The sequence below is a fragment of the Mercurialis annua genome, linkage group LG8 (assembly GCF_937616625.2).
Source record: "Mercurialis annua linkage group LG8, ddMerAnnu1.2, whole genome shotgun sequence".
In the NCBI taxonomy this organism is placed as follows: Eukaryota; Viridiplantae; Streptophyta; class Magnoliopsida; order Malpighiales; family Euphorbiaceae; genus Mercurialis; species Mercurialis annua.
Window position 1 is genome coordinate 2,078,659 of NC_065577.1, and position 17,786 is coordinate 2,096,444.

A 17,786-nucleotide genomic window follows, 5' to 3' on the forward strand; every position below is an offset into this window, starting at 1 on the left:
TTAAAGTGAATTAAAAGCTAACCACCTATCTACCATTGCAAAACTCTCCTTTGGCCTTATTTCTGTAGCTACATGACCTCCTCCCTGTAATAGAAAAATAAATATATATTAGGGCATTTAAAAATAGAAAATAAATTAGGCGAAATTTATTTATCAATATTATATAATGATGTTAAATTTCATGATATAGGACTTTTTAAATGAAATATAAATTAGACAAATTTTATTTATCTATGTTATATAATGATGTTAGGGAGTTTTACAAATATATTATGATGTTAAATTTTATCAAGTTATTTTTTTTATTTTGTAGCAAATATGCATGTAACTCGTCCAAAGTGACATAACTGAACACATAAGTCCGTGTTTGTAAAATTAAGAGTTAATTCCATATAAAATCATCACATTTACACGTTTTTTCATTTTAATCACGTATTTTAAAAAGTGTCAAATAAAATCACCACCTTTTATTTTTTTTGCAAATTTATCATCGATGAGTAAAATTTGATGTCTTTTTCCTCACCAATAAATATTTTAATTTGAGTGATGCCCTATCAATACACAAAATACATTTTTCTTACTCTTTTCTTATTGATTCCGGTTGTCGAGTTAACAAATATACACCGGATTTTCTCATTCGTGATAGATTTGCAAAAAATGAAAGGTTATGATTTTATTTGACACTATATAAAAGACGTGATAAAATGAAAAAACATATAAAGATGGTGATTTTATATGGAATTAACCCTAAAATTAATCCTATTTAACATATACAACATTGCACCATGTCACATACCAACAACAAAACTTGAACATATTTGACAGTAATTGAAAAATAATAGATCATGCTGATAACATTTTAAAATTATAATAAACTTGGCAATTGGATTATAATTGTGAATTGATAAATAAAATATGTATATAATTTATTTAACGGAAATAGTCTGATGAATAAAAATTTAAAAGAGCGATTTTTGTGACATAATTATCAAACATTTATAAATTATTTGAAAAGAGAGAAGACATGAAATGTACGCATTTTCAAAAAAAAAGTGAATTAAGGCTTCATTTCTTTGAAAATCACAAAATTTAGCATATTTAAATTTTTAATATAAATTTTTAACTTTGACAATTTTAAATACGAATTATCACTTCTGTAATTTGAAATATCAAATACTTTTTGGTAAAAATGAAGTTATCTACCTACAAATATAGTCTATGTGTGAAATATACCATGATTTTTAAATTTTGCCAATTTGATCCGTCATTTAAGCTATCGTCGTCAAATATACTCAAGTATACTCAAGCCTTGGGTATATTTGGCAAAAATTGAATAAATGACAGATCAAATTGGCGAAATTTAAAAATCACGATTTATTTGACAAAAAAGTTATGTATAATTGCGGATAGATAAGTTCACTTTGCTAATAATAGTCACATAGACATCAAAAGGTATATCGTTTCAATGTCTACATTTGCAATGTTTTAAGAGAAAATTACTCAGTATTTTGAAATATAAAATACCAAAAGTTGATATTCAATATTGCAAAAATTAAAGATTATGTATTAAATTTGCCAGAGATGACAAAATCTGTGCTTTTAAAAACAACTAAACCTATTATTAGTTTTCTTTTGTTAAATATATAAGATTATAGAATTATACAGTTTTATAAATACGCATTGAAAATTATAAAATTTTATAAATACTCTTAAATTTCTCTCAACTGTCAACCTAAATTAATCGTTAGGCAATCTATAACAACAGAAAAATTCTTAGGTAGACTCGGTCTATCACGTCATCCGTAGACTAAACCTATCATATAATGACATGTCATTAAAATGATGGCAATATTGTAATATTATTATTCAAAGGTCTAAATATGTAACAAACGAATTTCCAAGATTGCCATCATTTTAATGACGTGTCATAATGTGATAGATTTAGTTTACGGATGACGTAGTAGACTGAGTCTATATAAAAATTCCTCATAACAACAATAGCTAACTTTTTTGTATATTTTATTTTTATCGGAATATAAAAGATATCTCAAAGACGTACCAGATAGTAACTAAACTTACCTTTATAGTGGCATATGTCAAATTGTATTTCTTCTTTGAATATGTAATTACATTGCTGCATAAAAAATTAACTAATTTAGTGTAATTGTAAAAATAATTTAATGAATAAAAGTTTTATTAAAAATCACAAAAAGTGATAAAAACTCCATTATTCAAATAGCTGACGCCATTTAACGCTACGATTTCAAAAAAAAAAGTATAAACTAAAACAGAAAAATACTATCCGAATTTCTATACAAATCTAAAACTAATAAAAGAACTTCTGTTAGATTTATAATTAATATATATATATAAATTATATAATAGACATACTAACCCTGCAATTTGATCACCAATGAACCACGGTCTCCAATCTTTTGTCATTTTCAATTTTAGAGACTTTATCCATTGATGTGTGCCCAAATGTGGAATAGCCAAGTCATTATCACCACTATAGGAGGAGAACAATAATTTAAAGGTTGCTTAAACTAATTAATTGCATTATTCAAAAAAAAAAAACTAATTAATTGCATGAAAACATTAATACGAGGTAAAATAAATTAATATTACCCAAAAATATAATCAAGTTGAAAAACATATCTCATTAAAAAAATTGTGTCAGCCTGGTACATTTTTTTTGATATGTGTCAATTGTCCCCAAAAGTTAAACAAAAAAGATGAAGCATCAAATTGATGAAAATAAGATATCTTTTAGTCCATTAAATTATTTTTACAAAATAATAGTCCATAACAAGATATAATTCATAAATTTTTTAAAAATATCAAATATTTATCGACAATTTTATATTAGATTGTCCGATTTTTTAAAAAATTATGTTATTGTCAAAAACGTTGCAGATTTCTTTTTAATAGATGGATCAAAGTGACATAAAAATAACTTCGGATAGTTGATGTACCTGAAAATCAAAGCACGGTAACCCCTCTTAGTGAAGTTTCTGTGATATTCAAGAGCAGATGGAAAAACATCATATTGATACTTAACTAGGCTAGCATTGCATCTTATCCACTCCTGTATTGTTCCCTAAACAATTAAAATTCCAAAAATATTAGCAAAATTGATACAACTGAACAAGTAGATGTTTATTATTGCGAAAATTAAAAATTTGTGTTAAAATTGCAAAATACAGTAAACACTGTGATATTTAAATCAAGGCCAAAAAAATAATGAATTTTAATGTCATTTATTATCTTAAACCCAAATTTTTCAATTTGGCAACTAAAAGTACAAACTATCAATTTTTCTGTAAATTAAAACATCGAGCAGTTTGTTAAATAATAAAATTAACTAGATACTGAGATAGTGACATCTTCTGACGTTCACATCCTTATATTAACTGAATATTTATTTGATAGTTTGAATTGCAAAAAATTGTAGTTCGTATTTAAAATTATCCAAATTTAAAACTCGAGCTAAAATTACAAATCACAATACCATTTATGATGGTACACCTTAAATTTAGTCTTAATTATTTAAAATTACCTTACATTTTGTTTTTGATTTATGGTCAATTTTTCGAATTTATCAATTTTAGTCTATTTCTTTAATTTTTTGTTCAAAGTAGAGTAAAAGAAGTTTAAATATGCTCTTCATAGCTACAATTGAAACTAATAAGTAAAAATTGGTGATTCTGAAAATCTAGAACATAAAAGAAAAATAAGGTTAATTCTATGTCTACAAACCATTATTTTAGTGTTATTTATGCTCTTCAAAATTATAGACTGTAAAAGAAAACTGAGCTTTATTTTATGTCTACATACCATTATTCTAATAATATAGTAATTAGTAAATTGGTATACATGCATACCTTTCGAACATGAAGAGCATTCTGGACACTCTGATCATTAGCCCAAAAGTGAACATACACTAGCTTAAAATCCTACAAAATTAATAATTGTTCTTAGAAAAATAAATAAAAATTGAAAGCTAAATAATTGTCCACTTTCCAATTTAAAAAAATATCATTATTATGGATTTTATAATTTGTTTTTCTACTTTTTCATCATACTCTTATTTAAAGTAGGGTTCCCTTTCAATAGGGTTCCCTTTCAATTTACTTTATTGGTGAATTTTAATTAAGAATCGTATAGAAAAATTTAGTTTAAAAATTGTTACTTTTTAGAAGTATATTTCTTTTTTTCAAAATAGACAACTAGTAAAAAGGAGAAATATGGTGTAGAAGGGGCGAGCAAACAGTTCAGTTTGGTTAAAGATAACCAATCTAATCGAAATTAATTTATATGGTTTTTTTAACGTACCAATCAAATGAACTAAAACTTTTAGATCAAAATCTTAAAAATATAAAATTGAACAACTTGAATTAATCAGTTAATTCGGTCAGTTCGGCTAAATCGATAAAATATAAAGAATAATTATAAAATAAATTAAAAAATCATTTAATTCGATTACTGAATTTATACAATATGTAATATATAATTAATCGAAAATCTTTAATCAAATTAACCGAAATCGTGTTAACTCAATTTAATCAAAATTTTGCTCACCCTTATATAGATGCAAGTAATTATAGAAAGGGATATGAAGATAACTTACTCTACACCATTCAATTGAATTTTGAGATGTTGTAAAGTCACCAGTTTTTCGCATGATTTCAAGTAGATTATTATCTCCCAGCAAAGCACTTAGATCCCATGCACACTTCGGTTCCATTACGTTATACATGTACATTTTTTCGAACGTCTGCATATATCATTAAATTTTGGATTATAATGTTTAATTGTAGTAATACCTATACAAAATTCAAAGATGATAATACTAATAATTACAGGGCACTTTTTTGTGAATAATTTTTGAACAAATTATTCTAAGGCTCCTCACATTTGTCATAATTCATAATTTTGTACTCCTTATTTGAAAAACAAACGATTTAGTATCTCAGTTTTGATTTTGTAAACTATAAGACCCTTCTGTTAAATATAGTTACCAAATTGTTAACGTAATGAAACGCGAGGTACCAAATATTAAAATAGTTATATTTGGTAAGGAAATCATTTACACAATTATGTGTACTGGTTGTATTCCTATCATTGAAATAGATTTCGTCAAATCATACTTAGGCAATATCAATGCCTGAAATCAGGTTGTATTATGTGTATATTATTTACCATACAGATCAATACATACACTGAATTCATTCAAATTACACCAAATCGTTTGAAAATAAAGTAGCAAATATATTATTAAAATAATTAAAAGTGAGGTATCAAATCGTTTACATAATTGAAACTGAGATACCAAATCGTTTGAAAGTAAATAAAGTATTAATGGAACTAATAGAAGTGCCTTATAGTTTAAAAAATCAAAATTAAAGTACCGAATCGTTGATTTTCAAATAAAGAAAATCAAACTGTGAATTATGATAAACGTGAGGAGTTTTATAGTAATTTGCTCATAATTTTTTCTGCTGCCCAGGCAACAAGAATTCCTACAATATGCTATGTGGCAGCGCCCCTTCGAGTGTTACTATTAAGTGGTTAATTAATCAGTTTAATACTTTAATCATTACAATTATACACTTTTTATATTTTAAGGTATATTAATTAATTTCCGTCAACTTATTAAAAATATAAGGATTGTTCATCAGCTGTTAGTGAACAAAAGATAGTCTTACCTTATTGATAGCTTGAAGATTGTTAATGCATATTGTGTTTCTTCGATCTGGATTCATATACTTGCCCTTGCAATGTTCCTTGGTTTCCTTTGAATAACAAGTTGTATGATTTAAAGTCAGTGCACTCATATAGCAAAAAGACAACTCTGATAAAAATTTGTGTTTTATATTTTAATTAAAAATAAAGACAAAAATAAAAATTATAATCATTTAATAATTGTCACGTAAGTAAAATTAAATTAAATTTACTCAGATAAGTGGATATGTATAACTAAAATAATTAAAATCAGCTAGTTCAATTAATAGTATTAAAATATCTAATTAAAATTGATAAAAATAATAAATATGTAAAATTTATAATGCCGGTGTAATCGATACCTTATAGAGTTTTTCTGAAATGATAGCCTTTTGATGAGCATAAAGAATTCTTGAATTCAAATCGAAGTCCAAATGAGTGACTGGATTACCTAATATAAATCCCTAATTTAATTTGAAAAAGTAAAATTTATCAAGTACAAAACTAAATAACACTTAATTTTTTGTAATTAAAAAAAAAATTTACTTGAAGGTTTATTTGAGGCTCATTCTGTTTAGCATTCCCTGAAATATAAAATAAGAAACACTTTCATCAAATAAAACAAAAAAATGTAGTTTCAAAAAAATAAAAATGAAAATATATAATTTTATTTGCCAAAATAAAATATATTTAGAGAAAATTACTCTAAAACTCCTCACGTTTATCATAATTCACAGTTTGTTACCCCTTATTTGAAAATCAAACGATTTGATACCTCAAATATGATTTTATAAATTATAAGACACTTTTGTTAGTTCTGTTAATAATTTGAAATTTACTTTCAAACGATATGATACTTTAATTTCAATTATATAAACAATTTGATATCTCAGTTTTAATTATGTAAACGATTTGGTACTTCATTTTCAAATAATTTGGTACTTCACATTTCATTCTGTTAGCGATTTGGTACCTATTTTTAACAGAAGGAATTTATATTTTTCAAAATCAAAACTGAGGTACCAAATCATTTAATTTTTAAATAAGGGGTACCAACCTGCGAATTATAACAAACGTGATAAGTTTTAGAGTAATATTCTCATTTATTTATGTTAATATTTGATTAATAACTAAAAAGTGCACGACTTTTAATAAATTTTGCAATTGAAGTATATTTTAATGTTTGCAATATTATGTATGATTGTTTTAGAGTTTCAGGCAACTCAATCATCTAAATTTAATGTGATTAACCGTTATACACTATGTGTATATGGTCTCTTCTCTGATTAAATACATAGGCTTCAAATGATTGAGTTGTCTGAAATTTTAAAAACAATAAAAAATTGTGCATGAAATTATAAACAAAAAAGTATCATACACAAAATTATAAAAACTTGAAAGTTTGTGTATGATTTTATAAAAAATTTTAAAAATAAGATTAGATTATAAATTTTACTAAAGGTTGTGTATTTTGTGACAATAAATCCTTTTTGTTTCTCTATTCTTACCAATAGAAATTTCATGAACAACAACAGGAGCAACTATACCACCGTAAGAGTCACCACCAACATATAATGGATTTAATATAAATTTGGGGTGTGCCATAAGCCACTGCAATATGGAACATCATTACATTTTAATAATTTTAAGATTTGCAGTTTTACATTGAGATTGGACTGTCAAATTTAATCCAAATTCGCTGTTAATGTGTATCTATAACAATTTGAAGTTAAATTACAAGTTTGAATCTCAAACACTGATCCAATAATAACATAAATAAATTTTAGGTAATTAATAGTACATAAATGAAAATAAGAAGTGTAGATATAAAAATGTACTCGTTTACTTAATTTAACCAATTTTTTATTTCATAAATATTACCTCAATTTTTTAAAAACCGACAACAATTAAGTCTCATTTTTTCAAAAAAAAAAACTTAGTTGATATATGATTTGTGTAAAAATATGAAAATAAAATAAGATTTTAAATGCATGTATACATTTTTTTTGATTCATTTTTAAAAATATTACAAACACAACAAATTAAGTAATTAATAAATTGGACTAAAATCATAATTCATTTTTTTGGATTAAAAATTATCAAAACTACAATGTTTTTCCATTTGCAAGGAGGTCATTTTTTGGATAATGAAACTAAAAGACAAATGTATTAATATGTCGGTAGGTATTTTACTAACCTCTCTCAGAAAATCATAGAGTTGTGCTGCTGATGATCGATCACCAGTTTTATACCCTTCAGAAGTTGTTGCATATGAAAATCCAGTACCCACAGGTGAATCCAAATATATTACATTTGCCAACTGAGAAAATTTTATTTAAATTTTATTTTGTTATAGATAATAATATTAATTTATAATCTTTTTGATAGAATGGTCAAATATTTTGTGACAAAATTTTCCGTTATAAATTTATGACAGATTTCATAAAATATATGTGACAGTTACTTTTTAGTCGGTCAAATCTAGTAATATTCTGACAAATATTTCTGTCACGAAGGATTTGGTTTTGTACTCTTTGCTTATTCCTCAAATTAATATTAGGGAGACATTACTTAATCGCTAAAAAAAAAAAGATGTTTATGCAATTTTATAGGGCCTAATTGAATGATATTGTAAACTCGGTGAAATGATATATCATATGCTTATTCTTCCATTACTCACAATTATAAAATTTATCGAGATTCCATTAAAAAGAATAAATACTAGGTCTACCCAAAGTTTAAAATTTGATTTTGATAGTCTTATTTTATTCAAAATCAAACGAAAAATTATTTTTAGAGTAAAGCGTATGAGCCTAATCACCTTGGTCCATGAATATGGATTTAGCATCAATGTTGGCTTGTTGTCACTGATGTTTTCGTAATTGAAATTTAGGGGACCTGCAAAATATTTAACAAATGTAAGCTTGTATTAGAATGAAGAATATCAAGTATAAGTTTAATTACAAAATATTACAAACGTAGTAATTGTTGTTAATAAGATGCATGTTATTTGATTTCAAAAAAAAAGATGTATGTATATTATCTAAAAGAGAGAGTTAATTCTATATTTTTTTTTTTTTTTGAGAATTCATCAAACTTCATTAATCGAATATGAAACAGTTACATTTGTAAGAAATTCGGGAAAATTCGAAAACTAAACCCGATGACCTGACATGGAACAGACAACATGCTGCCTGATTCGCAGATCTGCTTACGAAAATAAAAAAATAAATTATCTAACTGTTTCGCCAATAAAGTACCGTTCTTCGCTCAATCTTCACCATCAACCGCAAACTGATTTATAAAATCAGAAACTACCGTGACATCGGATATAACCAACACATGAAAACCCTTCATAAAAAAGGGACAACAACCTTTCACATAGAAAGGACAACAACCTTTCACATAGAAAGGACAACAAACCCTTCATATAGAAAGGACAAAATAGAATTCTCAAAACAAAATACAATATTAAAACAATAAAAAAACTACTATAGCCCATGAACAATTTCATCTTTGTTGTTGAAAGATCTCCAATTTATCTTCGATTCTTGATTTATGAAAATTTCAATTGGATTTGCGTTTCGTCGATAAATATTAATCCATCAAGAAAAAAAAAAGAAAAAACTTTGGCTACTTATTATACTATATGAAATTAAAATAACATAAAAGAAAAGATGGCTACCGTCAATGGCATTACCTAAACCATTGACGGCAGCCGAAAAAGAATTGAAAAAAAAGTTATGGACGGCTAGGGTTTTTCAGAGAAAAAAAGAGAGAAGAGAGGCTAAAAAGGACTAGTTGACGAGAGTTAATTCTATATAAAACCATTATTTTTACACTTTTTTTTATTTTAATCACGTCATTTAAAAAATGTCAAATAAAATCACAGCCTTTTATTTTTTTACAAATCTATTACAAATGTGAAAATATATTTATCTTTGTTGACTCGACAATCGGAATTAACAAGAAATGAGTAAGATGAAGATATTTTTTTGTGTTAATTAGAACATTAGTCAGATTAGGACATTTATTTGGAAGAAAAAAGATACCGGATTTTCATATTAGTGATAGATTTGCAAAAAATTAGAATATGGTGATTTTATTTGTCATTTTTTAAAGGACGTGATTGAAATGAAAAAATGTACAAAGATGGTAATTTTATTATATAGAATTAACCATAAAAAAAAACAACGGCATAATAACAAAATTTTTGTCACTGAAAATGCAACTTCTTAGTAGGAAAAAACTTTCGTCACATTAGCAGTATAGTCCGTCCATCGAAAGTAAAAAAAACAAAACATATTTGGTGAGAAGTTGCGAGAAGTAATAAGAACGAAAAACATATCGTGGGCTTAAATTCATTTTGACATTCTGTCAAAAAAATAATTCATTTTGACATCGCAAAGTTTCAAACCTTTTAGCATCAAAAGATATTCGTCACAAAAGACAGTATAGCTGATAAAACAAGGTATTTGGCGACAAAAATATGAAAAGAAAGGGCAAAATAGACGGGCAATATCCCGAATGGCTTGCATGCAATGATGTTTTTGTCATTTTTTATGTGAGAAAATATCCATTTATGGCTGCTTTTTACGTGAACTAAATCACTTTAATTTGGTAGAAAAATCTGATGACTTCCAAACAATATTTCCTTATTATTTAAACTCTAATGAAATCCCAGACTAGATTAGATGTCAAGATTTCAACCTTTTGGTATGTATAGATATCAAATTTTCATAAATTTTCACAAAATTTGGTAGATTTGTTTTTAAAGTTTAAAATTTAAAGTTCAAGTGCAGCCAACTCTCTTATATATAATAGGGGTAATAGTAAAACAAATCATAACGCTTTATTTTTTAGCGATTTAAATCTAACGTTTAAAATATTACGAAAAAATTTCTAATCTTTTTAAATTTTGCATTTTATAACCGAACCGTTTTTTGGCCATTATTTGTATATGTGGCAGTCATATTATTAGCATATTAAATTCCAACGTTTTAAAATTTCGCAATAAAATTGTAAACTTTCGCTTTTTGCACTATATATCCTAAAAAAGATGACAAAATGACCGGAATTCGGGATGAGGCTACAAAATACAAAAAATGGAAAGGTTATGATTTGTTTCGTAACATTTTATTCGTTAGGCTTAAATCGCTAAAAAAGTGAAACGTTAGGATTTGTTTTTTTAATATCCTATATAATATTCAATTAAATTATTTTAATTCATTAATAAATAATAAAAATAGTAACAAACAAAGTCATTTTATTTTGTATAATTAATAATTTTACTATTCAAAAATTAATATTTAATCTGGCCTAACCATATTTTAAATCCAAAACTTTGTATTTTTTTATCTACGACCAAATCTTTTTTTGCAATTATAACTAACCAAAACTTTTAATTTTATTTTAAATGCAAATCTTTCAATCTTTTATCAATTACAACCAAACGTTTATGTAAAAGTTACAATTTAAAAAAATTTAATTTTAGTTATAATTACAAAAAAAAATTCAAATCAAATATACTTATAAAAATTAAAACAATTGATCGTGTTTTGATAAAAAAATACAAAATTTTGAATTTAAAATGTAATTATATCTAAATTTTTTTGCATGAAATTTGCTCACTTTTCAGATGATTGCTCATTATAGTTTGCAATTGAAGGCAGAGACAAAAATTACCATTTTGATAGAGAAAAGCATTAAGACTAGAGCAACCAGGTCCTCCAATATTCCATAATATAAAAGGGTCATTTTCTGGACTCCTTTCTGATTCCATAAACATATAAAACATTTGCACCTCTTCATTTTCTCCAACACCTACATATCTTAATTAAAACATACCAAATATATAATCAGCGACAAATTCGAATTTTTATTCAAAGAAAAAAATTAAACTAATCATTTATCCAAGAAAAAAACATTTGACTAATAAAACAAACCCGAGTAACATAATAAAAGACAGAAAATAAACAAATTAATTGACTAAATTTTATTCTTTAGAAAAGCTCGAAAAAACGGCTAGCATTGTTAGGAGGCGCCCGGACGATAACTGAACTATTTAGAAGACTCTGACTTACTAAGGAGGGCGGGAGCCCACCCTACACCCTCCTTTCTCGAAATTGTTTGTAAATGTTAATTAACCTCATGACGTAATGAAAATAATCATATTTAATCATTAAATAATCAAAATTATCAACATCAAAAAAATTAATTAATTGTTAATAGCAAAACTGAATTCAGTAAGAACAAAAATTAAACAAGCACATACCCAGTTTCAAGACTGAAAGGAAGATCTCCATCAAATCCAGGTAGAGTTTTAACAATTGATTGGGACAAACAAATGTTTGAAATACTCAGCAAAACAAGCACATAAACAAACATCTTATCAATTTTACTATTAAAAGTTCAATTTATTTAGTATTCTTTAATGTGATGGAGAAATAAAAGTGTTGGTGGCTTCTTTTATATTGCACCACTAGGGTGTGCATATGTCTCTAATGATTTATATGGTAAAATATTTTTGAATAATATGCAAATGGTAATAATAACTTGAGAAGGTTGACTAATTTAGTAGGATATTTAATAATTATGCAAATTATTCATGACTCTTATGATTCAGAATATAATTAAATTTTTATAATGAAATAAGAGGTTTGTAGGAAAGACCAATCACATTTCGAGTTCTACAGACTACACATTTAAAATTTATTGTAGGAGCGGCGTATTCATTTTGCAAAAACGTTTTATACGATAGTAAAAATTACATGCATTATCATGCATAACATGACAATCCAAAATTAAACGTAATTTGATACGGTGTTTATAAATATGATGAAATTGGAAACGTCTGGCTTGATAGCTGTAATGAAAAACTTAAAAATGTTTGATTTTTATCTTTTTTTTATCGGTTAGATAAACAAAGGATAAAAGTGATTACTCTCCATTGATTTTAAACCTGCATAACCAGATTACTTCTCAAAATTCTTCAAAGCCGTTTAGATTCTTAGTTGCTTGGCTTCGGGATGACAGGTTTCAGGAGATGATTTGTGGGCAATAGGTCAATTCCAGCTCTGACTTGCAAAATGTGAATTGTTTTGTTAATAAGGCCAGAGATTAGAACTATAATGTCTTTGGTAACATCTTCTAGAAAAAAAAAGTACTTAATTGTATTGCAAGGCTTCAGAGAGCTCTGGATTCTCATAAGACTCCAAGACTCATTCACTTGGAAAATGAGCTCAAGCAAGAGTTAGATGATATCTTGTAGCAAGAAAACCTTATGTGGATGCAAAAAATCAAGGGCGGATTGGACCATTGATAGAGACAGAAACACTCACTTCTTTCATAGAAAGAGTGGCTCAGAGATGCAAGTCTAATAAAATTATGGTGCTTATGGACGATAATGTAAATTTTATTGAAGACCAGACAATGTTACAAAATATGGCTCTTGGTTATTTCGAGGCCCTCTACTCAAAATCTCAAAACCAAGCAGTTGTGTCTCTTCAAAGAGGGTTGTTCCGTAACCTCCTTGAAGGAAACCAAATTAAACTCCTACACCTATCTCTAGTGAAGAAATATACTAAGCTCTTTTTGAAATGAAACCTCTGAAAGCCCTAGGTTGTGATGGTCTCCATTCTCTCTTCTTTCAAAGCCAATGGAGTATTGTTGGCAATAAAATCTGCTCGCTTATTAAAGGTATTTTTAATGGGGATTGCCTCCTGAGCTGATAAAACTTTGTTAGACCTTATTCCTAAATGTGAGAATCCTCAATCGCTGAAGCTGTTCTGCCCTATTAGCTTATGCAACGTTACTTACAAGATCATCACTAAGTTCATAGTCAACTGATTCAAGAATATTTTGCTGAAGATCATTGGTCATACTCAAACCAGCTTTGTCCCAATGTCATATAACCAACAATATTGTTCTTGCTCAAGAGATTATTCATTCGATGAGGAAAATAAAAGGGAAAAGAAGTATATGGCTATCAAAATCAATCTTGAGAAGGCTTATGATAGGCTGATCTAGGATTTCATCTCTGATACTCTTGAAGATATAGACTTTCTTATTATTATGGAATGTTATTATGGATTGTGTTTCTTCTCCCTCTATGCACATCCTTTGGAATGGCTGTTGCACGAGAAAATTCAAGCCGTCTCAAGGGGTTAGACAAGGAGACCCCATTTCTCCTTAGCTTTATATCTTGTGTATTGAAAGATTAGCTCATATTATCTCTAATAAGATAAATCTGGGAAATTGGAAGTCAATCAAGCTGTGCAGAAACAGACTTCCGATCTCTTATATTTTCTTTGCGGATGATCTCCTACTTTTTTGTCAAACTTCTGGGACCCAAGTGAAAGTGGTTAAAAGGGTTCTTTATATCTTCTGCTCAGCTTCAGGCCAAAGAGTTAATAACGCTAAGACTAAAGTTTTTTTTCTCTACCAATATTTCTCCTTCAGCTGGTCGAGCTATGGCTAGTGATTTGGGTTGCTCGATGACTGATAACTTGGGTAAGTATTTGGGAGTCCCTTTGTTCTATGGTAGGGTTACCAAACATCACTCCTTGCTAATTAGTAGTCAGGTTTCTCAAAGGCTTTTTAAATGAAATGCTTCTTCTCTTTCTATGGTCGGTAGATGCACTGTAGGGAAGGCCATAATCCAGTCTATGTTGGTGTACACTATGCAGACTATGATGCTTCCTCGAGCAACTTGTGAGGTCTTAGGAAAAAATTGCATAAACTTTATGTGGAATTCTTTTGGCGATGCGAAGAAAGTTTGCCTTGTGAGATGGGATTGTGTTAGACAGCAAACGATTCATGGTGATTTGGATTTCAAGAATATGAAAGCCTTCAATCAAGCTTTACTAATAAAAATTGGCGGGCATCTAATTTCTAATCAGAACTTTTTTTGGGTACAAGTGTTATCTGCAAAATATAAGTTTGAGTCGATGAACCATTGGGAGTTTTCGCTGGTTAATGATTTCTCCCATCTGTGGAGATCATTGAGTAAAATTTAGACTCAAGTGTGCCAATGTGTGAGGTGTGTTATAGCTGATGGTCATCAAACCTGCTTTTGGGAAGATGTTTGGCTTGATGATAATAAAACGCTCGTTGAGGTTGCTATTAATGTGATTCCTACTAATTAAGAGAGATTGGATTGTGAGTAGATATAGTGATGGTGCAGGAAAATGGAAATTAGAGCTCTTTGCTCACCTTCTTCTTAGTTGCTATAATATGAAAATTGTGAGCTACCCTCCCCCTCAGACTACAGAGGTACAAATTTTAAGTATTGGGGCCATTATCCTTTAGGTAATTTTACTACCAAATATGCCTATCATTTTCTTTCTCATTTTGAGTGGAACCTTGAAAACAAGAATTAGATTATTATTTAGCAGTAGGAAGGGCTGAAGAGAATTCAAAATTTCTTATGGTTGGTTTTGCACCAAAGGATTCTCACCAATGCGGAGCGTGCTCGCATATACATTTCTGCAAATATGATTTGTCATCGGTGCTTAAACGGAGATGAAGACACCATTCATGTTCTCAGAGATTTCTACTTTGCTAAGAAAGTTTGGAAAGACTTAGTCCACCCTGATAAATTCGAGCAGTTTATGACATCGCCTTTTAAAGAATGGTTCATGGACAATTTATTGGACAAGTCGGAGTTAGGTAAGTCTGATAACTGGAAGTGTATGTTTGGAGTCTGTGTTTGGCGGCTATGGTCCTGGACAATCTAGGCTAGTTTTGATAGTGAAGGTGGGCATCAAGGTAGTAGTCGGGTTAATGATAGTCAAAAAGCTAAATGTCTTGTTAATGGTTACAAAGGAGTTGAGAAACATTGTCACGGTTAGTTGGAATCCGCCTCCAATTCAATGGATGAAACTCAACATTGATGGAGCCTTTAACTCCTGAAATGGCTTTGGCAAAGCTGTAGACATTATTAGAGATTCTTAGGGTAGCTGGATGGGAAGCTTCTCGATGACTATTGGGAGCTTTTCGGTCCTTCAAGTTGAGCTGTGAGCTGTGTATAATGGCCTCCGGTTGAGCTGGGAGTTAGGCCTCAGAAGAATAATTCTAGAAATTGATAATCTAGATATTTTCCGGAAGCTTGCGGATGCGTCTTTAGCTGGCAATTCCTTTATAATTCTTCATGCTATCCGAGCTTTCTTGTACATGCAATGGGAGGTTAAAATCTGCCATGATTATCGTGAAGCAAACTTTGTTATTGATTTCTCAGCCTCTCTTTCTCCAGATCATGTTGTTGGTTGCAATGTGCACTCCGTTATCCCGCCAGGGCTGCAAGAGTTGTTGGTGCATGACCTCCATACTACTCCCTCCGTCCCAAAGAGTTGTCCACTTTGTGAAATTTTTTTGACCCAAAATTCTTGTCCACTTTCAAAAAGTAACTAACTTTTACACTCATTTATTCTATATTATCCCTATTTAAAATCCACTAATAAGTAAATTGAAAGTGGACCATATATTAAATAGGGGTATGACAAGAAAAGTAAGGAAAATTTTACAAAACCTATGAACAATAATTGCTTCTCTTAAATTGTATGATTAAAGGCAAAGTGGACAACTCTATTGGGACAGATGAAAGATTTTTTCCTCCTCTTTTGTGCCAAAAAAATTAACATAGAAACATGATACCAAAATTAAACAAAAAAAATACTTATATTTAAGTATTACTAAAAAACAAAAAATATAATTTAAAAAGAGGAGAAATTCTTAGGTAGACTCAGTCTACCACGTCATCCATGGACTAAGCCCATCATATTATAACACATCATTAAAATGAGGGTATTCTTGTAATTTCGTTTGTTATTTGCATACACTTTTTGAATAATGATATTACAAAAGTATCCTCATTTTAATGAGGTGTTATAATATGATTAACTTAGTCCACAGATGACGTGATGGACTGAGTCTACCTAAGAATTTCTCAAAAAAAGAACTACTCAAAATGTAAAATTACAAAGCTCTATAAAGCAAAGATAGAATCTGTATAAAAAATAATTAAATGGGTACAATTTATGAACAAGGAATAAATACCTTTTCCAATTTTTTTTACCGTTTGGTAATGGAGATAATAGAGGAATCAGCAGCTTCACAGACGGATCTAAACGCCGGCAAACATGAATTAATATCAAATCCATTCCATATTCCCACCAAAACCGTCACCTGCTTTTTTCTTTTCTATAACTCCCTCCAGCTCCGCCTCCTCTCCTTCGTCCTCCGCCGCAGTCGACGATATATTTTATATCGCCACCACTGCCATGTATAAATACAATTGTTTTTGGTCAATAAGTATTAAACCAATAAAAAAGTCAATCACGTAATTTTATAATTATTTTATAAAATCTAATTGGTTTTCAATAAAGTCCTATTTTTAAATTTATACTCCCTCCGTTCTTTTTTAGTTGTCCATTTAGCCAATATTACACATACCAAAATAGTGCTTCTTTTGTCTTAATTTATATATAAAAAATACTAATATAACCCTATTAGTTAATAAATGCCTTTTAAATTAAAATATAGAGTCATTTATTAGGTATGGGTAAACTTGGAAGATAAGTAGCTAATATCACATGAGATTTCTAAATGAACAACTATTTATAGACAAATAAAATTTGCTAAATGGACAACTAAAAAAGAACGGAGGGAGTATAAATTTTCTTCTTTCACCTTCTAATTAATTATTACTACACTCTATATAAATTGTAAGATTAATCACTCAAAAATATCTTGTTTTTTTTTTGTTTTTTTATTTATGGCCATATTTTTTAAACTTCAATTTTAGTTCATTTTTAAATTTTCACTTTCAATTTTAACCATTTTTCTAAATTAGAGTGATTTTTTTTAACTATATTGTTCATATTATTTTATATTCTGCTTCAATTTGGACAATTGATTATAATTAAAAATAAAGTTAAAATATGCTAAAATTAAAGATTTGAAAAGATGTGACTATAAACAGAAAAAATTAGAAAAATATGGTATTTTTGAGGATTAAGCCTAAATTATAAATTATTATTAATAGAAATATTTGTAGTTATTAA

The 17,786-nt window shown here is 28.3% G+C and overlaps 1 protein-coding gene across 1 annotated transcript; it reads right to left on the reverse strand.

Moving 5' to 3' along the window:
• LOC126660554 (serine carboxypeptidase-like 7) lies at positions 1-12,111 on the reverse strand. Its single transcript, XM_050354118.2, has 14 exons — positions 11,999-12,111; positions 11,410-11,555; positions 8,546-8,622; positions 7,922-8,044; positions 7,233-7,335; positions 6,271-6,308; positions 6,087-6,188; positions 5,709-5,795; positions 4,631-4,777; positions 3,885-3,956; positions 2,976-3,100; positions 2,396-2,509; positions 2,080-2,134; positions 1-84 (listed from the first exon to the last, which is right to left on the reverse strand). Exons 1-14 carry the CDS (start codon positions 12,109-12,111, stop codon positions 1-3), a joined length of 1,386 nt encoding a protein of 461 aa, XP_050210075.1.
• Between the last annotated feature and the right edge of the window lie 5,675 nt (positions 12,112-17,786).